The 23302-nt window shown below is 41.7% G+C and overlaps 1 protein-coding gene across 2 annotated transcripts; it reads right to left on the reverse strand.

Annotated features, from left to right (window-relative positions):
- Nucleotides 1-1807: 1807 nt before the first annotated feature.
- stag2b (stromal antigen 2b) lies at nt 1808-23067 on the reverse strand. 2 transcript variants are annotated; one of them, XM_034542909.1, is made up of 34 exons: nt 22842-23011; nt 20734-20861; nt 20567-20648; nt 20244-20387; nt 20050-20146; nt 19780-19856; nt 19369-19573; nt 18266-18417; nt 15126-15199; nt 14900-15023; nt 14317-14415; nt 14056-14135; nt 13772-13879; nt 13179-13290; nt 12936-13053; nt 12730-12833; nt 10779-10871; nt 10600-10689; nt 10271-10474; nt 9780-9850; nt 9593-9680; nt 9396-9476; nt 9203-9295; nt 8653-8827; nt 8354-8493; nt 8124-8225; nt 7880-8028; nt 6554-6682; nt 6137-6363; nt 5262-5481; nt 4264-4371; nt 4002-4128; nt 3035-3112; nt 1808-1981 (listed from the first exon to the last, which is right to left on the reverse strand). In XM_034542909.1, exons 2-34 carry the CDS (start codon nt 20775-20777, stop codon nt 1958-1960), a joined length of 3819 nt encoding a protein of 1272 aa, XP_034398800.1. In that variant the 5' UTR covers nt 20778-20861; nt 22842-23011; the 3' UTR covers nt 1808-1957. The 2 variants fall into 2 exon arrangements, with proteins under 2 accessions (XP_034398800.1, XP_034398801.1); XM_034542910.1 differs by having other exon boundaries at nt 1865-1981; nt 22980-23067.
- Nucleotides 23068-23302: the final 235 nt, after the last annotated feature.

Below are 23302 nucleotides of genomic sequence, written 5' to 3' on the forward strand. Positions count from 1 at the left end.
AGTTAATTGTGGTCAAAAGTAAAAAAGTACAACGGATGAAATGTGTTGATTTTTATTCAAAAGTTACTGTCTCCAGACAAGTACAAATCAGAAAACAGAGTGACTGAAAGAGGATGGGATAATAGACAACAACTTAGAGAGTGTAGGCAAGAGTGCGGGAAAAAAATAAAAACAAAAACACAGAAATGGCCAAAAAAAAAAAAGGAAAGAAAATTAAATTTTGTATATATATATACACATGATCTAATAAGAATTTATACCAATGTAGTGGTAAGTAACAAACAATAAACAGTACTTTTTCCTTAAAAGAATTTTCTTTTTTTACTTACATAAAATAATTAGGCAAAACACATATAGGCTGTTCATCTACTTTATCACATTACATCTGACCAACTCATGTTTCATGTTCTAAGAAGCCAATTATCCACCTTTAAACATGACTGATCCTCTGACATGGAAGATTACTGTGAGAGAAGGTGACCTCCACGAGCATGTTTAAGGCTTAAGCATGGAATGACTACAAAATAAAAACCTCAGTAGACAAAACATTTCATTAAAACTTGTGTGACAAATATATGTCAAAATCTAAGCTTTGTCTAGCTGCCACAGCGCTGCTGAATAACGTTCATCTTCAGTATTGTCTGAATGACTACCTTTCACTTTTAACATTTGAAATCTTTAAGTATTTTGTGACAGGACTTTTTTAATGTTGAGAAAACCTTAAAGCTGAATTTCACAAGTCTTTTCATTAGTTTTATCCAAACTAATTTACATGTAGGAAAAAAGGTAGAAACCTGAAGACATTATCAAGACAAAAAAAAACAAACAAAAAAACATAAAAATACAAATTTAAAAATCTTCCTTGATGCATGGCTTTGCATGCTTTCATTTTTTTTTTTTTTTCTGTTTTACTTACATTTCTCAAACTTTTGTGACTGAAGGTTGAAAAGTCGAAAATAAGAAAACCAAAAGCACATATATAAAATCAGCACCGATTCATATATAACTTTTATTTAAAATGTAGAGGTACCCATTTCAACATTATGCTGCTGGATTTTAAGAGAAAAAGGATGTGTAATTCTTTGACTGAGCTGCTATCTGCCAGAGCCCACACAGTGGCACTACTGGGAGAAAAATCTGCTCATTGTTGGAGGAGGATGGGGGAGGGGGGGGGGGAGGGACACATTTCTCTAGTAGATGGTGCTTAGGGAGTGGTCCAAATCTTGGGGTAAGCTCTAGGACTTACTGCTTAACAGTGTGGAGCGCTCAGTGGACTCTGGGAATCTTCACAGCATAAAGGGGATCATGACTGATTCTACGAGACACCTCAACATCTTAACCACCAGTGGTTATCAGGACCTCAAATCCGGCCCAACAACAGGGAGAAGAAACTAAAGAGATAGAGGGAGGAGAACAAAAAGAGAGAGCACAGAAACAAAGACCTCCATCCACTTGGCTAACACAGTACAAGCAAGCTACTACAGTCTGTTTATAAATTACTACTTCACACCTGGTAACTTACTACAATTGTAAAAAGGGTTAGACATAAACAAAAAAAACAAAAAAGTATCTTAAGTTAAACACACCAATTCATCCCCGTTTTTAAAAAAAAAGAAAAAAAGGAAAGGAGAACAAAAAGAAAAAAAGCTATCATGGATTTTTCTTCAGACATGTCTGATTTCTAATAGGTTTGGAAGTGGCCTGTTACACTATTTGAGAACAGGAAGAGCTTACCCAAGATTATAAAAGTAAATATTTGAAACAATGTCCTCTCTGAGCAAGCAACACTGAGTGTGGGTTGTCATTGGTCCACGTGGAGTACAAGCCAGACTGTTTTTTTTGTTTTTTTTTTCTTCTTTTTCTTACAGAAAACACTTCTGTTTTCGCATCTAAAATTCTCTTTAAATACAAAGCGCCTCTTCTTTTATCCCAGCGTCCAAATCATCTGGATATTAGCTTAAAACATGGACACCCCAAGAACCTAGAGGAAACCAAAACAGGGAGAGAAAGAAACACGTTATTAACCAGTTATTACGTTTGAATGACACGAAATTGGTAGGTATGCCGGTATCAAAAAGACAACAAATGAACCACTCAGCCCTGTCGTATGAAAACCACATGAATAATGATCTAAGTTGAACAAAGCCAAGGGTTTGACAATCTATCATGTTGTCGATTAACATCCAGTCCTATCGACCCTTTAAATAAAAAAAAAAATGCAACTATGCTTTGACTGAATCAGCTCAGCAGAAGGTAGTGGTACAAACTCCGGCTGCTGGCAACATGTTTAGTATCTCAAACGGCATCGACTCCTTTTGACTTTCTGCCATTTAAATAAAAAATAAAAACCTTGATAACCTCATCATTTCCATCTTGCAGTAGAAGTATTTTGGAGGGGAAAAAACTAAATGGATCTGAGGTAGATTGGTTGTGTCAATGTGTTATTCAGGAAACACTGGATAGAACAAGACGCTACGTGTTCGCCGAGGAGACGACTGCTGTGATATTTCTTTATTTTGTTGCGACAATGAAATTGTTCAAAGTTGACATCACTAAAACACCCACGCATATATTTTTCCAGAGCTCTGTGCTGCGGCGGTGTCTGAGGAACCCTACATGTCAAAGGTGTAAGAACAAGCCCCGAGGCAAATCCACAGGGCTTCTTAAGGTGGGAAGCAGGAATTTAAGGTCGGGGGTACATTCTGAAATAAATCAAATCTGGTTCGTGTTCAGTTAGAAATGGCGGCTTTGCAAAAAATGAGAAATGTTGCGTTTGGCTGCAGAGCAGACAGGCTGGTCAGCTGAACTCATCCTAATGTTTCTCACAGCCTCGCTCAGCGCTCCAGATATCGCACGCTTGCAAGCGGTCCATGTAAAGCGATTCTCGATCGGCTTCTACAGAGTCGTACCGATGCTTCGTTTGAGGAACCCACGAGTTGCGTCAGTTCTCACTGGGCCCTCACCAGCTGCAGACATTACACAAACACACCTGGAGATGTTATACACAAGGGGATAGAAGGCCGATGCTGCTTACCGATTCGTCCATGATAGAAGCCGGGTCAAAGTAGTCTGGCTTTAGCTCAGACCTTTCACGACGATTCTTTGAGGGCGGCTGGAAGAGAAAGACTGTGTTTAGAGCGGACACTCAAACGGCAGCATCGGCTGCCTTGGACGACAAACATCGAATATGTGTACAATCTTTGTTCTTACTAAAAATACGGCCTGAACAATACTGGAACCAAAAACTAAAAATGTATGCATGTATATTTATTTATTTTTTAAGGATTTGGGTCAACACGAATCAAGGTGTTATCGAATAATACAAACAAAAATCCCATCCCTGAATTTAGGAAAACTGGGGCAATTTTCTGGTGTATTGATTCAATATGACATTTGAGTCCCTTCTCACAGAATGCAGCACGAGCGTAAGCAACCAAAATAGACATTTCTCTGGAATAAAAATGAAGTTTTGGCTTTGCACTCATCATATATGGTTGTGTGGTGCTCGGATAAATGGTCAAATAAATTAGTCATGTTGCCTCGTGGTACAGCGACAGTTTCAAGGCAGCCTTTCATTATCTTTTCAAAAAACAAAAAAACAGATGTATCCTTCCCCCGCAGTCAAGAATTCTCTCTTTTGTCTTCTTTGCTCATTTTTATGTTGCATGCAAAGATCAACATGAGCCGCTTGTTATTGATTTTTGCATGCTAAACAAAATCAGTCTTTTCTTAGAATAACCCACTGGTTATTCCCTGGGCAGAGTATGTAGGCAAGCAAAATGTAATGAGCGCTTGACATGCAGTAAGGGTCGCGGAGCAGCTGGTTCTCAGCTGGTGCCGGTATTTACATGCTACCAACCACCGACAGACTCTCAAGGTTTTTGGAGTTTTGAGGTTCTTAAATGTTTGTTTCCAAAGTATCTCAGAACGACATTGTATCCAGTGACAATTGTTACAATTCTTGGGTTTTAAAATAAAATTCAGTTAAACGTGGTCCTCACCAGATCAATATCCATGGTGTCAAAGTCCATGCCTTCATTGAGGTCGTCCATACGACCCTCAGATGACATCATCACATCCTCCACAATTGGCTCTTCGTCTTCCTCCATAAGCCCAGTACCGCGACGACTGCAAGCGATCAAACAATTATGAAATCATACATTTAGTGAGATTTTCACAGGCAACTTGACATCCAAGTGTGTGTGTGTGTGTGTGTGTGTGTGTGTGTGTGTGTGTGTGTGTGTGTGTGTGTGTGTGTCTTACATAGCCTGCTGCAGATTGGTCCTGAGCTTGGCGTAGTTCATGGCTCTTTCCTGCTGCTGGCGTGCCTCTTCTTGCTGTCTCTGCGCAAGCATCCACGTCACCTGGGAACTAAATGCACAAGGGGCGCACAAATTAGCTATATTAGATATTTTATTTAACTGGGGGTATCGCAAGCATGTCAGAGACAACTATATGGCTGGCCAGGCGCCTACGAAAAGTCAGGATGGATAAGTAAATTAATCAGTCACTGTCCCAGTAGGGCCTACACTTGGCAGGCTGTGAAGTAAACGCATTTTGCAGCATTTACCCTCAGAATTAATTGCACACAAATGGGAAATTTAATTGAAACCTTTTTCTAATGCTTTTTGGCTCATATGCTCATCCTCTGATCCCACTGTAAGAGAATAAGCGATGCACTGAACTGTATGAAGGGCCCAAATACATTTATAGTATATTGTGGTAAGAAGTGTTGGAAAATTAAATAAACGCTAATTAAATAAAAGAAAATGATCATGAAGAGTTTCTGAAATGGCAGCACAGCAAAGTCGATGTTGGACTGTGTAACACACATGATTCAATAACAAGTTGGGCTGGTGTGCACCATGGAGCTAAAAAAAGATGGATCGAAATTATGTTATACAAAATGTTATACGCATAAAATAAAAAAGTGAGAGTCAACACTAATGAGCTGAAATCAGAACGGTTATAAGTCCCAACACCATTCATGTCAAATGTTTGTCTGACGAGGTTTTGATTTTTGTGTCGTTGTCTAACCAACTGAAAGCATTTTTCTATTCGATTTTGCACTAAAATTATTAGAAACTAGAACAAAAACTATAAAAAAAAGAAAGATGAAACACGTTTTGAATGCAGGACTTCGACAGTGAAGTTTACATTTAAACTAATTTAATAAAATAAAAATTGATAAAGTGTGTAGTACAGAACTATGAACCGACTGCATGGTGATACCTTAGTGCGCGACAGGGAGGCATACGTACTTGTAATCCATGGGTGTTTGAATGTGCTGTGGCGTCTGTTGATGGTGCTGTGGGAGTTGGTGGGGTTGCTGCTGGTCCTGGGGAAGTGGATAGACCCCCATGAAGCTGTCATCACGGCCCCTCTTGGGGTCTCGCATGGCAGTGGAGGTGAGATGGGGGGAAGGCAACATTACTGGGGTCTGCATACTCTGCTGCCACACCTCACTGCTGCTGCTCTCCTCTGGAAAGGAAGGTCCAAAGTGTGAGACAATCTTGGAACAAAAACGTGCTCTATTGTGAGTATTGGTCGAAGGTCAACGTCATCACGATGTGTTCAAATGTAATAACTGATAAGTTATGAGAACACCAATTTAATTAGACTATTAAAATATCAGCCTTTATCAACTCCAACACTGCATTTCGCTGCCTTCTCAATGACATGAATTGTCATCATGGGCGGGTTTTCGGCAAACGCACATGCATACAGCTAAATGACCCCGTGTGATTGATAAGGAGCAGTCAGACTCTTTTGACTCTCCCTCCATCTGCCGTTTAATCTCCTCGCATCCGCTGAGCCAGGCTGGTAGAAATGCATTTGGGTTAATCTGGGCTCCAACTCTGCTTTTGAAACATTATTGCTGAGCTATAATGTATGTGGCTCTCATGAAGACCTATTTTCAGTGCGTTTGTATGTCGCTAGGTACAAAATATTCTCGGTTTGGTATGTTTTCAGCAAGGAAAACCAGCCTAATAATGAATACACTTTTTTCTTTTTTTAAATGTAAAAATTAAACAGTAATTGACTAACGTCAATGCCTATTTTGTTCTGAAGTGAATAAGAGAGATAAAATCATTCCCATTATTAATGACTTTGTTGATTCCTTAGTGTGCAATACCCTCTGGCAGCTTCCTTTTGGCCGCTGACGTTCCAGCTGTAACAGCAGGAGGCTTGATCTTCTTGGAGCGGATGGAGGAGCCTCTGCTGGAGTAGCCGCTCATCACCGACATGGTATCGTCATCGCCACCTGCCTGCAGTGAATTCCTGTAGGAGATGAGGGGGAGCCAGCAGTCCTCTCGCTGCAGCGCCATCTGGAACGTCATGAAGCGCTCCAGGTACATGTGGCTGAGGAGAAGCAGGAAGAAGATGAACAAACGCATGCCACCAACCAGGTGCACATTCCAACTGGAGGATAGGGGGGGTTGGCTCACGTCAACCATGAGTCTTAGACACCAGTTGCACCAGTTGTCGTAAACACCTGTTACACTGAAGCCTCCCACCCGTTAGCTGAGCAGAAGAAGAAAAAACAACTTACACAGTCCTCTTGTCTTGCTTCATAAGCTTCGAGGAGAACTCGCTAAGGATGTCCAAGAAAGCCAAGTTAAGGGGAGGGCCTCCTTCTCCCTGGGTGCTGGGATCCTTAAATGCAAACTCAATACCATCCCTGACAGATGCAAAGAGACAGAGGGGAAGAATAACTCACTGAGCAGAGGAAAATAAAAAGCAAATAGTTGAAACTCAAATTCAATTTAACTGATGTAAAAATGTAAGAAAGAGAAGCAGTTATTAATTTGAACCAGGGACACTGGTCATGTGGTACATGTTTTAAATCACCACTTCACCACTTTTCACTGTTTTCTTTAATAGAAGCGGTCATAAGTTTGAGACTAGTTTTCAAACATTTAATAAACTGTCTTCCTTGGAATGTTTTTTTTTTGGCAGAGCAGAAAAGCTTGTCGACTCCTACAATGAAACCACAAATCCACAAAACCAAAGATGTTCCAAATCGTATCGAGCACGTCAAGATATCCGATTCTTAATACAAGACACTTCTTATGAGTCTTGCTCACTTCAATCTAAAAGATCTCTTCCACCTCATAAGCATCCGCTTATTCCACCAGATTACACTCCACATGGTAATGCTGCACAACATTGCTTTGAACGTTTATTAGATTTTAAATACGAGATGGAAAGAGAGCAGAATCTTCAGCCTGTCTTCTATTACTTTAACTCTTGTCGCACATCTGGCATATCCCATTACATAGTGCACCCAGATGGTGCACAAGTGTAGGGTAATCCAAGATGGCAGAGCAAATGTGCATACATGTGCATTAATCCGTCCCGAGATTAGAATATAATAATCCACATGAGAAAAAGAACAATGATGAAAGTGGAGTTTGTTTTAATTTTTTTTTAAAACAAGGTCAAAATTGCATGAAAGATATATTTCCTAAGCTAACAATGAATGTTGACATATGCTGGAGGGTAATACTTGTAGCGACAGAAATTAGTGACAAATTTAGGATGACATTTAGGATTACTACATCAGAGCTAACGGAGCTCTTTGGATAAGTGCTCGGGTTCCTTACGGGCAACAGACCAGTTTTGTGTTTATAGAACTGTTGCTCTTCTGTGTGTTTGGAGAGCCTGATGTTATACTAAGAAAAACATTAGTGCATGGGAACAGCAAGACAGCGACATTTTTGCACTTAAGCCTCTCCAAAATCCAGAGGAAAGAAATAACACGGCAAGAAGAACCCGTATTCAAAGAGTAATTTGTCAAACCCGACAGCTCCCAGATGCAAAGGCAACAAGCGTAAGGAGAGCACTGCTTTGTAACAGGAGCAGAATGAAGCCTTACTTGTGCAGCATAGCGATGGCATCCCTGGTTTTGACTTGGTCGAGGCCGAAGGTTAGAGAGAAACGACGGGCCAACTCTTTGATTCCACAGAATGAAGAGGCGGAGCGATCGAACCCGTGACCCAGGTCAGACAGCATTTCATTGAACAGCTGGCAGGAAGAGAGAAACATTCAATCAACATTCTCTTAAATGAACAGAAGGCCATAAAGAGACTCAATGAGTGAGCTGAAGTGTGCACACTGACCTGCTGTAGACTGAGGATGAGTGTCTTGGCACATTGAATCTTGTCGATTTGCCGAGTCTTACTCATCGTCTCCTTGATGATGTCACCGTAATCGTTGTAATACTGCAAAGAAAACAGTACTGGCAACGTTAAGAATGACCTCTGTATACATGAGCTGATGTACATGTCCAATAGTAAGACAAGCAACGCATGAACTCCTACAACAGCAGATGTGAAGAGGTGTGCCTTACCCTCATGTACTGTTTAAAGATGTCGGCTCCAGTCTTCATGTCTACCACGCAGTAGATGATCAGTTTACAGTAGGCAGCAAGGAGGTTTCTCCTCTTGTGCAGAGCTTCAATCTTTACTGCCTCATCGTCCTGTTGCCCATCTGAGATGATTGGAGAAAAAAAAAAAGTTGTCCCACAAGCAGTTCCACAAGGTATCCATTGGCCAATTTAAAAAGCATCTCTTCTTACTTGCTCTCCGTGCATATTGGAGCAGAGCAGAAAGTGCATGAGCTGCTACAATGGACCATTTGCATTTGTACCTGTGCTATTTGTGTCATCGTCCTGGTCTATGAAGACGTGGTTCAAGATGAAGGAGAGCAGTTCAGACTGCAGCGAGTCCTCCGAGGAATAGACCAGAGGCTCCAGGTGTTCCCTGCCTCCGGACACCATCTGGTGGCTGAAGATGAGCAGGAGATCACACAGGATGGTGAATGCCTGGAGGAGGAAAAAAGGACAACAAGTTCAAACTCAGCATGCATAAGTGCAAAACAAAAGCATTCCTTGCGGATCAGAGTATAATCATTTAGATTTGTGAAAATCTGACTTCTTCCGTCTGTTGTGAGGCACACAGATGGCTTCGGTAACAAGTTGTATCAAAAACCTGCATTGAAATCACTTCTTGACCCTTCTTACCAGCACTTTGTAGCCAAAACAACCAAAGCAGCAACAATGAACGGAAGCCACCTCTGAAGAGTTGATCATGAGCCCCCTTTATACTGTGTGTTCCTGTTGTGCTTTTGCTTTTAAGTAGATGCTACTACCACTGCTGCTGCTACACAGGTCAATTTGTCGTGCACGTATCTGTGTCACCTGTTCTTTGACGGCTGTGTTGACATTGGTGAGGTAGCGCTGACACATCATACAGAATGCCCTCATCTGCTTTCTCAGGGTCACCGTGTCATCCTGATTTCATAAAAACAAGCAGAGTTTTGGGGTTCAACATCACACATACACCTTTCCAATTCAGAATAGAGAAGGTGCAATTGGCCGGAGGAGACCTCACCTTTCTGGAGCTGCCCTCAGAAGACTTGGCCAGGTTCCACAGGATCACATAGTGGGTACACTGCAGCGAGTGGATGACTATCTGCTCACCGGAAAAAGGAAAATCACGGATCTCAGCTTCCGAGTACTACTCTCGGAAAATGACAACGTGTCATGTTCATATAACTTTACTCTGTGTTTGTGTGTGTGTGTATTAACCTGCTCAGGCATGTCTCCATTCTCTATGCCAGTGTTGAGCAGCTTGAAGTTGCTGGTAAACAGGTCCCACCCTGACAGGTCGTGTGCACTGCAACAAGTTTGAGAAAGTTTCAGACACATAGAATCACAGGAGACGTGGGAAAGGGTGGGAGGAAACGGGTACTCGGGGGGATAATAAATGTCATACTTGTGAAAAGCTGTGATCCTCTTTAGAGTTGACAAAACCTGATAAGCATCATCTTCATCAGCCTCTTCACCCTGGAAAGAAAAAATAGTTCAAGACTGAAACAAGTTTCCAGATTCTTCCGATATAATTTAAACATATCTGATGAGCTTCCTCAGTGCTTTGTAAGGTTTTCTCAAAATGTTCCACATAAACAGTATGATATCCCTGAAAGTTCTGATTATGAAAAAAAAAACATTTGGCCTAACACAAACGACACACTGCACCCCTTAATTGTGCCGTTTGAAAGGAAATCAAGTAAACACAGTTTGAGACTGGAAGGATAACTTAGCCACAAGACAGGTCTCCTGAACGATACATAACAGAAGAAAAATATGGCGGCGATGAAACGGCGTGGTGGAGTCGTTGCTGTAAGAGGTGTCCCGCTTTAACAAAAAGGAGCAATGGGTCAAAACATGCACGTATGAGAGTGCTGACGCTCGCGCCACCCCTACCTCTTGTAGAAAATCCTCCAGTAGTCTGTTGAACTTGTCCACCAGCTCATCCAGCAGCTGGGAGCGGGCAATGTCCACCCTGTTAAATATTGTGAACTCCTCATTGCAGAGGGAATGGTAAGTCTTGGAGCAGACCTCCAAGACTTCAGTGTCTGTGTGCTTCTCCACAATTTCCCTGATCTGACGCAGCAGGGATTCCAGGTGCTGGATTAGAGAAAGAGAGACGCATTATGTTTGATGACAGTCAGCAAGGACGATAAATTATCATTATGTTAAATTAACAGTTTACAGGTTTCACTAATTTTATTGGCGTCTGAAAAGCGTCTTACCTTCTCTAGACGTCCGGTGGTATAAATTTCCAGGTCAAAATACTGAGGCAGCTGCAACAAGTTAGTCACCTTCTCTGAATCCATAGCGTACTGTAGAACAAACATTCAACATCATGTTCTTGTGATTTATGACTACACAGCTGAAGCGAACAGCCCCACAGAGCAGTGCTGTAACAAACCTTGGCCAGTAGAGGGGGCAGAGCCACAGCAAACAGCTCCGTCATTCTGGTTTTGTCATCCATCTGAGTCTTCCTCTCTTTTGCTGTCATCACCTGTTGATAGATGCAGTAAATTCAATGCTTGTCCTAACAACTAGTTTGCATTCATGTCAAAGAAAGTTAAAGTTGTTAAATGTTTAACTTTTTGACCAGGCATTTAATGTTAACGCCAGGTTGTCACTTTTCTTTTACCAGGAGCTTGTTCCCAGTGGCAGGTTTTTTCTTTATATATTTTTTTCTTTACTGTGTAAAACAGAACTGGGGCCTGTAATACGACGAGAGTTCAACATACCCAGGGTATCCTTTGCTTATCTGGTTTTACTAACCCCAACAACCTCGATCCAACGGTCCTAAACCAAGCACTTTGTATGTCAACCGAGGGGTTTCTCAATCCGGTTATAAAAAAAGATGTTGTTTGCAGCATATGACAAATCACAAACATGGATAAATCTGCCGTCAGCAGTTTCTGATGCATTTTACGAACAGAAAACTATAAACTATCAAACAAATACTTACAAGTTGAACGCATTATTTAGGCTAAATGTAACACTGCCAAAAGCGCAACAAACAGAATGTATAGTCGCCATGCCTCATATAGAGCAAGATAAATCTGACTAATCACATGTGTGTATTCATGGAATGAATGTGTCGTTTAGATGTATTCTTATGGCGTGCATGACTATGTTTTAGCTTTATTCCTTCAGCTGCAACTCCAGCAGTGTGAAACAGACTCACGACTCCGACATGTGACACACGACTCAAGAAGCCGACGTGCAAGTGAATATATTAAATAAATATAACATATTTTTTTCTTTTTGCAGCTGAAAGATTAATGTTTAAATATTGTCATACATAATAATACATCTGCAACACATTAATTAAACAGAATACGCATGTAAATGGTCAGATATTGTGTTCTCGATGAAGCAGTGATATCCATTAATTTACACATTCAGTCTGATTTACTGCCAGTTTGCAGGCGTCTGTTTAATCTGAGTTGGTTTTGGATTATGACTTCAACTTCTTCGCAGTTATGTAACATTATCTAACGATTCGTGAACCGAGCTTTGACTGCTCAGTAAGCAGTGCGTTTATACGAGTTGATCACTTATATCGAACATAACCTGCTCTTCACCGTAAGTTACCATGCCGATCTAGCCCGGTTAGAAGTGAACCTCCGCCACAGAAATGAAAAGAGTTAACCCTGAAGTTACCTCGCTAACAGGCCTCAGGTCTTTCAACATATTCAAATTTATCCTGTTATTCAAATAAACGTCATTCTTGAAACCGGCGCCATTGGCACAGCTTTCAAATACGCATTTAACGCCAAAGCTCAAACAGCTAAAACCAATAAAGAAATAAAAGGTGTCTGTTCAGCACCATTACATCTGGATTGTAAAGTCGGTTAGATTAGGAGATGAATTCCAGATTAATGGTAATGTTCAGTTGTCTCGTCAGATTTTGCATGAATCCAGGGGGGGAAACCAAGACATCAAGCTTCTCCTGGTAACAAGCAGAATTGTATTGCAGGTTGTATCATCTCAAACCAGAAATCAAATGTGTCGACGTGAGCAAAAACCATTGCAGTACATAGAAAACAATTGTTTTCTCTGAAACCGTTTTAACAGGTCAGACAATACAATGAAGAAAAGCAACGGCTGAAATAAAAAGACCTAATACATTACGAGCATTGATAGGCTCCAGCGCCCCGCGACCCTAATGAGGATAAGCGGTATTGAAAATGGATGGATGGATGGATGGATGGATGGATGGATCAGTTATTTAAAAAAGACATCAACCGTACAAGTGCGGTTCAAGCACATGTTTGAAGCATCTTCGGGCCCATGTTAGAACCGAACCCCCCTCCTGAATTATCATTGAACCAATCTTAAAGTGCTTTAGCCATGCTTACCCTCTTCCCTGTGCCTCTTCCAACAGGTGGGTGGCATTCAGCAGCCTGGCGTACAGTGCACAGCATGATTTCAATTAAGGCTGTCTCTTGTCTGTCTGTAAGAGCTGCAACAAACAAGCAAAAAAACAATCAGCATGATCTGCATCACATTTGTGCCCTGAATCACAACACAAGTGACAACGGCTTGCAAGTAACGAGTGCCATACCTTCTTCTCCTGGCAATGGGTCATCTAGCAGTAAGCTGATCATACACTCCCAGTCCTTCAGTAGCTCTGGACCGCAATCCCAGAGAGAGTCCACCAGGTAGGCCGCATGCTCATGGAGCTAAGGAGAGAAATGTTCACACACATGAAGGACATATGGTTTAACTGCGTACAGACTATCAAAAAAAAGGACAGAAACTGGAGCCCTGCGTGTGAGAGTAAAAGTAAAGTAGCCTCATAACATACCTCACTCTCCAGGAAGAAGAAGACAGTGGTCTTAATGAGGTTGGCAGTGGGGCTTTGTCTGCCTCTCCTCTTTGGGGCACCTTCCTCCTCTGGTTCCCGATGGCTGAACAATCTTTGGGAGCATCAATTATTAGTTTGGAATGGCACAAAAGCAACCCCCGCATAATCCTCCTACTGCATTTCTGAGGAGCGGCAAGGTACAAACTAAATCTCATGAACTAAACTGAGAACTGACCGACTTAACAAGTTAGCAATCTTGACAATTGGAGATGGATGTTAACAGTTTTCCCCTCTCCCTCTAACCACACCCCTCAGATGTGGTTAGACGTGTGCCCTGTTAAACCTATGACCACAACAGTGATGCCACGTGCAGTTCACTGCAGCAAGGTGAAAAATAAAACCATTGGCAGTCAGCAAAGACTAGATTTTCCCAGGGTTGATTTCCTCCTTAAATTACCCGTAAACTGTTAAATCCCTTTGTCCTTCGTCCCCAACCTGCCTCTACATTCATTTTCCTGAACTGCTTCTCTGCTCAGCCATGAACACAGATTTGACTCCTGCTCAGTGTTGAATTTGATGCATGTCTGACGTACTTCTTGAAGAGGAATTCTCCAGCTGCAATGGCGACAGGCCTGTGTGCCGAGTAGACCAAGTGATAGACACTCTCACAGTCCTCGGGGGTCAACACCTCATCCGTACTACTGCAGAGACAAACACAGAGAGTCAGTCAACTAAAGATCTGAAGTAGCTCACACATACTTCTCCAAACGGGCTTGCCCTTGACGTATAGACTATGGCTAACTGATGTGTGGGGAAACGTGGAAATTGGGACCACAGCAAATTAAATACAATCAAGAACAAAAGCAGAGCCACTTACTTCAAGACGAGAGTGAGTAGTTTAATTGCTTGCACAGCAACATCATACTCTTTGTCAAGAGTCATGGAGACAATACGATCCTGTGGAAAGAGAGAGACGACAGATTTAATGAGCTATTTGGCTAAAGGATTCATTTAATTAGCGAGAGAGGGAGATTATTCACACACACACACACACACACACACACACGTTGATGTGTACGAGTGCAAGAGAATAAAGTTAGGGCTGTTGTGTTGAAGTTGTCCAGCAGGTGGTGCTAACCTTGAAGCGACTGGTGAAGAGCTCTAGTCTTGCATTGAGCTCTCTGTTGTAGTAGAGACCCTGCAGGGCTGTCAGACACTTCAGACGTACCTCGCCTTGCTGGAATAGACAATTAGAAAACTGTTAATGACCCCGTGCATGGACTAGTCTTTCTTCTTTGTTTACAAAACTAAACAGAAATAAAACATACAACACTTGAAGACATTTATAGCCAAGACTCGCCTGTTTTTTTTATTTGATTGCCTCTTAGACCTGAAAAATCAATGTCAGTCCTGTGTTCCGAGTTGTTGTGGCTATAATTAGCTTAGTTGAGTTATTGATTCGCCTCTAACAGTCTTGCACACCCATACAGGTGTTTTCACTTATTCCGGCTGATTAAACATCTGCTCAGTCGGCTGTTGTGCACAGCTAAATTGAGAATTATGGGACGTCACAAAGCCGCCATGTAATAACAACAGGTGCAACCAAATGAACAGGAGTCGAGGAGATGTAAACAAATGAAAGTCTGTGTCCTGAGAAGACATCCAATGAGGTAAATAAGGTGAAGACATCTAGGTGTGTAGAGAAATGTTGCTGAACCCACCTTATCGTGCATCGTCCAGCCCACGTACTTCAGATAGCTGTCGTTGAGGAAGGCATCGCTATAGAGCTTCATCCACACTCCAATCTCTTCTATACAGATGGCCCTGATTTCTGCTATCGCATCACTGTTAGAACACAATGTTGTTGTTTTATATTACAGCATCAACAACCAATATCACAGTTATACTTGGAGAGGATTTGGATCAATAGAATAGGTGAAGCCGTACCGATATCGATGAACAAACACTCCTTTGAATATTGCATTCATCATATTTTCAATCTCATCCTGATTTTCTTGGAGCTGAAATGGAGAGCAGAACAAAACCTGTGAGACAATTTGTTTGGTCAAACATGAATCCTAACGGACGAGAATTAAGAGGTGGCCAGGGGGCATCGTTAACATAACAAGATGAGTGACTGCCAACTATGTCACCATGCTGTGGTGGAGCGGCACACTGAACTAACAGATGGATGCCCAGTGGGACCTGCTGTTATGCAAGTTATTAAACGGACAATCCCATCAGAATACCACCCAGCACTAACAGTCACTGCGGCTCCATCACTTAGAGCGGCGTAGTGGTTCTAAAAATCATTCATAATTATTATTATTATTGACTGGCTAGATTGGTTGCAGATATAACATCATGTAGCTAAATGTAACATGCATACCGTTTATATTGTGTAGGACACCGTTAAGGCTTTTATAAAGTTAGATTATGACCACCGACACTTAATTCGAATCACAATTAGAAAGCAGTGGATGAACTCTGTCACACTTGCCAGTTACTTTGTCTGGCAGGAGAGAGAGTCGAGGGGGAGACTATTAAAGTGCTATCGGCCTCAGTATCACATTATAAAAACCTCACACTTCATTTGCAAACCTTCCAGCATGTTATTGCTCTACATCAGGGGTGTCAAACTCATTTTCACCGTGGGCCACATCAGCATCATGGCTGCTCCCAAAGGGAAGGTTGTAACTAACACTATAGATGTAACTACCCCTGAGCATGTTGTTAAATTACTGTTTTTGCATCTGATTATTGTTTATTCAAGTGTAAAAAAATATAGTACATGTATTTATATAAATATATATATAACCAAATGTAATATTATAACTATATTTATTACAACCCACATTACTTCATCAAATATCAAAAGCACGTTATTACTTCAACTTTGTTCAAAGCTTTTCATGTCACAGTTGAGAAGGACATAACTCTGGTCCAACAAATAGTGAGCTGCTAAGAACATGTGTGACAGATGTGGTCTGGAGCAGTGGTTCTCCACTGGTCTGGTTCTCAACTGGTGTGGCTGCAGGACCCACCATCATTCTCGAGGAACATTTTAAACTTCTTAAACTGATTTAATCAAAAGATGGTGCAGAATATCACAGTATGCACAAACAAAACTAGTTAGAAGTAGTTTTTAAAAAGTCTCAAAAGATGTAACTTATGGCTCACTCACAGAATCTGACAACCAATTATCCACAAACTCAAAATAAATGAACACAAAAAGTGTCATTAAAAAAAGATTCAAGTAACTTTAACATTTCTTCTGATTACCTTATTAGTAAGTAAATACTGAAAAACAGTGTGCTTTGAAGAAAATAAAGCAGCACTCACTTCAACCTGAGGTCACTGACAGACCTGAGTCTGGAGGAATTAATAATGAGAGAACTGGGGATTTTTTTTTAAATACAAAGTTAATGCACTATCGCGTATGGATGCGATTAACAAGTAATTTCCACCGGGCGCGTGAATGACGCGATGTGAAAAATGTGCCTCATTCACTCAAGCTGATTTTTTTTATAGCTCTGGCGACAAGGATAAATGGAGGATAAATTGATCATCTGGAAGCGGGCGTCATCCAGACTCAGTTTGTAGATTATATATATCATTTTAATATTATAGACCCAGACACAAGGGCGTTTGATGTTCCGACGTTTGTGGAACCTCCACAACACGTACAAAGCAGAAATATTGGTCATTTCATCCATGGTGGACGGCGGAAATGAACTGTTTCCATAGCGATAAGCCACGCCTCCTCTCCAGCGCTGCACAAATAGTCTGGCGAGTAAACTCACACGAATAAAGCAACTCGAGAGTTCGCTTCTCTTTTGGTGTGAACGGAGCATGAAGGAGAGTGAACAGACGGCACATAAAAATGACCTTTAAAATAAAAGCACAGGATTCTTTTCTTAGATTTTTTTAAAGAATAAAAGGTGATCATGTCTTTCAAGCAGTCGTGGGCCACATAAAATTACATGGCGGGCCAGATTTGGCAAGTGAAACTTGTGAAAAACTTAACAAGTTCAAATATTTGGCAATAGAGTTTTACACTGCATATCCTTTCAAAACAACAATGACGTGCAACCTGTGCAAAACAAAACAAATTTAGTGCAGATATGTACGAGCAAAGAAGTTTTATCAGCATTAGTGGCTGCAATGAGCCCGCTTTCAATTATAAATTTTTTGATACGGCCACTCTCAATTCATGCTCAATGTTTTTGTTTTGAAGGGCAACAGCAGAAAAGCCGATCTCACGCAAGTCGCCAAGAATCCTGGTTGTTGCATGCAACGTAAACATTTACACGAAGGTACAGGCATTTCGCCATTTATTTATTAATGATCTAGTTTTATGTCTGTGTACTTTGTAATATGTGAAGTTCTCAATAGAGGTCTTTCTGCATTTACCTCTGCGCCCCACTTGTAATAACACTGCACCCCACTAGAGGGGTGCGACCCACAGATACAACCACTTGGGATGTTCAGTAAAATCGTAAATGAAACAATCCACTCCTATTTTCTTGTAACAGCCACTTTTCAAGAGGGTAAAAATATTTCTTCCAATAAGACAAGCTAAACTGATGTAGTGGGTATTGAGGCTGCCTTATTTATTGTTTACTAGTGGTGGGAACAGAATTGTGAGGTAAGCAAACTGATATTAGTTCAACACAATGTAAAAAACCACGGACAAAGGGATTTAACAGTTTACGGGTAATTTAAATTGCATTAAAAGGTTTTGCCTACATGAGAAAAATAAAAATTATTGACATTGGCTGATGGACAAAAGGTGAAGCCCTCTGTTGCGTAGTAACCAACGCTGTGGAGAACACCTTCATCATGTTCCACAACTCTGTACAGGCTTTCATATTACATAAACAAAGACCCATGCATACATATGACCTACATAAAAAAGGGTCTGCGACTCTGATAAAGTTTCTACTAAACCACTGCTTAAGTCACCTGCATCTGGGTGGAATTTGCTGATCCAGATTGAATTTGAATCATCCAATGAGCATCTCTAAAAGGCAAAAGGGTATGTGCTTTAAACAATAGGCAGCAAATTGCCATGTGGCCACTCTTACCTCTTTGCGTTTCTGCAGAAGCAACTCCAGCCTGTCATTGGCCCTTTTGGCCAGGATCTTATTCCTCTCTGCCTCATACTGGCGCTGAGTGTTGTCCATGTTGATGCTCAGGTTTAGAGCTACATTCACCAGGGCTGTCATCAGCTTCATGGCTGCCAAAAACACAAGTTACATCAAGAAATGAGAAGAATCGACACAAACACCAACTCTTTAATGTAGTAATTAATAATTGGTCGACAACACACAAGTGTGGGACTTCACCCGAGTTGAAATGTTGTAATCGTCTAGTGTCATTGATGTGAAACGTAAACCAACCCCTGGATGAAATATAATCTGTTGCAAACCAAGGTGCTCTAATATTAAAAAGGTGGACGACCTAAAAGGAAATTAGAAATCATTTGTATTTGTTACCCTTTTATATAACAAATAAAACCTTTGATGGGAATAAGTTTTAAATGATACGAGGGAAACAAACTCCCTTCTGCAGGAATAAAAACCTATATACTTATTACCCACATTACAACTGACCCTCTCCAACCTGATAGCATCAAAACATAAACTCAACAAAAGCACTTTGCTGTTGTAGCCTGACAGTTAAGGACAAATATGGTTTCCTTGACACAACATGAATGTGTTCTGGTCACACCACCCACCTGCTCAATTACATCTGTTGTGAAAAAAATTTATAATGCTGCTGTATAAATGATATTGGCTGCGTGCTCTGCATTTCGCTGGCGATTGTAGAGAACCTGATCTGCTCCACCAGGAACCTTCAACACTTAATTTTAGCAGGTAAATCTGCTTTGTTATTCCTACACAAGCACAATGCTAATGATAAAGGTGTAGTTTATTCAACTTTTACAAGGACACCTGTGAGTGTTGTGGCTTTATCAATGGTTATATTAAATCATATCCATAACTTACAATATTACAGCCAAAGGTTCGGCACTATGCCCCCAGAGACCTCCTAACTGCTACTTTTCCCATAGTGCTATCAACTGTGCTTAAAGAACACGGCAATTACTGCAATTTATCACGGCCATTCAAAATGCATCTCTCACACACATGCATAAATAAATAAATACAGACAAAGTTCCTCTTACCCGCCAGTGTTGAGGTGTGTCTGAAGGCTCGGACTTGAGAATCTGATAGTCCGGTGAGAAGGGAGATGACTGTGTCCATCATGTACTCATCATAGATGATACTGTATTGACACTGGCGCACCAGCACCGAAATGAATTCACAAAAGCTTGATTTGAACTTTTTCCATTGGGGTCCTGCTATGGTTAGAGGGTAGTCACCACTGTCCTACAGAGGCCACAGAGGGAAGAATGTCGGTAAATGTAGAACACAACTGCAATTTGTCATCTCTATCCTGCAAAAAGTAAGCCACTTCTATTGAATTTGGCAAATAAAATACTACTAAGTGTGATGTTTAATCTCAAATTACACCCGAGATGGTGTAATTACCATGGTGAATATGGTAATGATTATACTGAAAAACACAAAGTTACCTCATCAAATTCCTCTGTCATTCGCCGGATGATCTCAGAGTTCTGCATGTTGCGGAACATTTCTCCACTGACCACACCTGATACACAAGGGATTAGACAGACCATGTAATACACGGTCAAGAACACCAACTCGGGGAGACTGGAGTACCGAATATGTCGGAGTAGTTTTTCTTTAGGTAACACAGATTCAAATGTTTTCCTCAATGCATTTAAAAAAATTAGAATTAAAAAAAAGAAAGAGTGTAAGATACCTTAAACAGACACACATACCTTTACATCCCGAGCACTGGATGAAGAAATTGATGAGATCTAGTAGTGCAACATCTCTGTCGTGTTTGTAAGACTCAATCCAGTCATCGACGACAGACTAAAAGAAATTAAGAATGCCGACCACTAGTTATTTCATGTGACTGAAGAAACCGATTTTTACAGTGTGGCAATCTCAAATATCTTGCCAGTCATACCTGCATTGCACTCCTTCCCAGCTTCACCACCTCAAACAGCATCATGTTTTCCATGCCATTCTCCTGGTGGTGGCCATTTATCCGGCCGGCTCCCTTCCCTCCTTTGCCTTTCTCCCCTGCTGCTTTCTTCCCCCTCTTTCCACCCTGGAACAGAATAGAATACCATAACAAATGTTTAAGAGTGAGTACCATTGCAGAGAATAAAACACTTACTTAATGGGCTTGTCACAAATATCTACAACTAATAAAAAGTAATACTGTGGTATTTGAGCAGGGTGCTCTGAGCCAGGCCAAGAGTAGAGAGACATTTGTGCTTTCCTTACCTTTCCTTTCGCTGAGGTCGTACTCCTTCCATCGATATCCTCAGAGAAGTCTGTGTCTGAAGAGAATCGGGTGTCTGTATCCCTGGTGGACATAAGCAATTATTAGATTGAAAAATCATACCAACCACAACTCTTGCAGAACATGTAAAGTGGAAGAAATAACTTACTGAGTAAAGGAGAACTCTGATGGTATTTCTGGTGCTGCTATCATTTCTGTAACATCTTTTGGATATCTTAAACTTATGACTGGCTTGAGATCCTCAGAAATTACACGGTAGGAGAGGTTGCATGTGACCTAGAATAGATATACGACAGTCATTTATGGAGGTATACACATGCACACTCATGCCAACACAGCAGAAACAATAAGTGTTACAAAGGCAAAAATCAAATATGTACACTAGCAGATAGCACATCATCTGTAGTGAGCAAATGTTTCTTTGATGCCTTTGAGAAAAAAAAAAACGGTTTCACATGGTAACAGTGGGCGTACACTAATGCTCCTGTCACCGTCAGCTGTCTAGCCATTGGCTCCCTCCCTTTCTCTGCTCCCCTTGGCGTGCAGACGTCACACAAGGAACATTGGAGTGTCTTCCTCAATAGCCAAATATGGCGCTACCCTATCCGCCCCATACATATCTCAACCAATCAAAAGACAGTATCAACATCAACAAGATACTGCAGGCCATAAAAAAAAATAAAAAAAACTATTGCATGGTTGCGATGTGTAAATTTGTGCCACATACATCAAAGAGGGGAGCAGAGGTAACATTCAAAATTAGGATTCTGTCATGGTCCATAATTCAGAAACGCATAGAAATGCCTTTTTTTGGGAGTCAAGGAAGACAATGAAAGCACATCAGAGGCATCTGCTTAGTCCTGAAAAGCTCAACTTGAACGATACCAATCATATACCCACTCTGGGGGCGCCTTTCCGTGTCAATCCTGTTCCTAAATAATAATTATACAAATTAACACAAATAATAGCGGTATAGGGGCGTCTATGAGTGGTGAGAAGACTTTCAATGAAAAGGTCAGACATAAAAATCAGGTGTAATTTCAGTCACGGGATTCTCTCTCACAACATCACGCACACGATGGCCCACATATCTTAAGCATTTCAGTAGCTTATACACAACGATTGGAGTAAAACAATTCCCCCCTCAGTCAACGTAGACATACGAAACAGCCCTATGTGTGAAGGCAGCTCAGAGTGTTCATTTAACGGGGATTGTGTATCGTTTAGCGACTGTGCCACGGCGCTTGTTTCCTTAATAACGAGGGAGACGCCAAGACGACGGGAATCTATGGGTGTAGACAGAAAAAAAAGTGGCGCCAAATTGGTCCGTGTATCCCATAAACGCGTTACTGCGAAGCGAGGCTCGACGACGTGAGATCAAACGGAGCCGTGAAACCCGACAGTGCACGTTGCTGCAACTCCACGGTGCACAAAGTCCCCGCTCCGTTCCCTCCAACCGCGCCGCCGCGGCTGCGCTCTCCGTCGGCTCCTGTCAAAATTGACACCGGTGCGTTGCTCGATGCTAGCGCCGGGAGCTCGTTCTTTTCACGAGCGTTACGCTCGCGGAGAAGTGATCGCGTGAAGCGGCAACTCCGCGCGAACAGACCGGGATCTAACGAACGAGGAGGGCGACGGGCGCGTGCAGCGCGAGCGTTTCCTCGCGCTATCGCACCATAATAAACACAACAACGCCAACCCTACTGTACTAGCGCATGCTAACACGGGCTAGTACACAATAACGATACTCAGCAATGTTTCCGAGGACAATGACCGCTTTCCGGCTCCGAACCAGTCGAGCCCGGTGCTTGTGCGCAGATAAAGCAAATGCTCCAAACACACAACGCTGCGCTGTAATTAAGCAGCCGATAATAACCACGAATGGTGAGCTACGCTAACAGCTATCAGCTAACGTTACCTAAAAAAACATCACGTCCTTGCGTCCTCCATCTTGCCTCCGGAGTTCCAGCGCCGTATTGCATAAGCAACAAACACTTTGTTTACAAATATAAAGTGCAAATAAGTTGCTTGGAACAATAAAACGCTTCTTTGAGCTATTAACTAAATATTTTTGCGTCGCTGTGCCAAAAAAACCCAGGTCGTCAGCCTGCTAACAACCGAAGTAGCCGCGAACCGCGAGCTAGCGAGGCGACTTGGTTCAGGCATCCGCGCTCAGGGCTCGTCGGGAGCTAGCCCGGCTAGCAAAATACAAATCAACTAACTTCCAGATAGCTCTCCGCCATTTTACAGCTAACTTACCTTGTTGTAAAAAAATGTAGTCCCGGCCGAATCGTAACTTTAAATATTCGCACACAGCTTCCGTCTGAATCCCAATGCAAATCTGTAAAAAAAGAGTTTAAAAGTCGCGGTCAGAGGCGGTTTCGGACGTTCTCTCACCCCGCTTGCTCCGTAGTTCGGTTTGTTGTTTCGACGACCTGGGAGGAGGAAATCCTGGTGCAGAGCTACCACCTAGCGGCCACAACGCACCGCATTAGATACACAGTTGATGCGCTGACATCTAGTGGTCACTGATGAGCACTGCACCGTAAGACCAGCGCTTCTTCCTCGTGTTTTGTATTCTGCTCTCTTAACAAGCTGCACGTCTTTAACTATTTAGGGAAAATACTGACTTGACTCTTGATCTTAATCCCATTCAACTTGAACAAGGGGAATAGAAACGATCATTTATATTCAGCGCTCATTACCACCCTGGTTCAACT

Source organism: Cyclopterus lumpus, chromosome 10 (genome assembly GCF_009769545.1).
Source record: "Cyclopterus lumpus isolate fCycLum1 chromosome 10, fCycLum1.pri, whole genome shotgun sequence".
Taxonomy (NCBI): Eukaryota; Metazoa; Chordata; class Actinopteri; order Perciformes; family Cyclopteridae; genus Cyclopterus; species Cyclopterus lumpus.

Excerpts from the sequence above, each read along its gene's own strand:
- stag2b (XM_034542909.1), bottom strand. The coding sequence starts at position 20,777 with ATGATAGCAGCACCAGAAATACCATCAGAGTTCTCCTTTACTCA. Across the intron at positions 12,834-12,935 it reads CCCATTGCCAGGAGAAGAAG|CTCTTACAGACAGACAAGAG; the intron begins GTATGGCACTCG and ends TGTTTGTTGCAG. Across the intron at positions 4,129-4,263 it reads ACCAATCTGCAGCAGGCTAT|TCGTCGCGGTACTGGGCTTA; the intron begins GTAAGACACACA and ends GATCGCTTGCAG.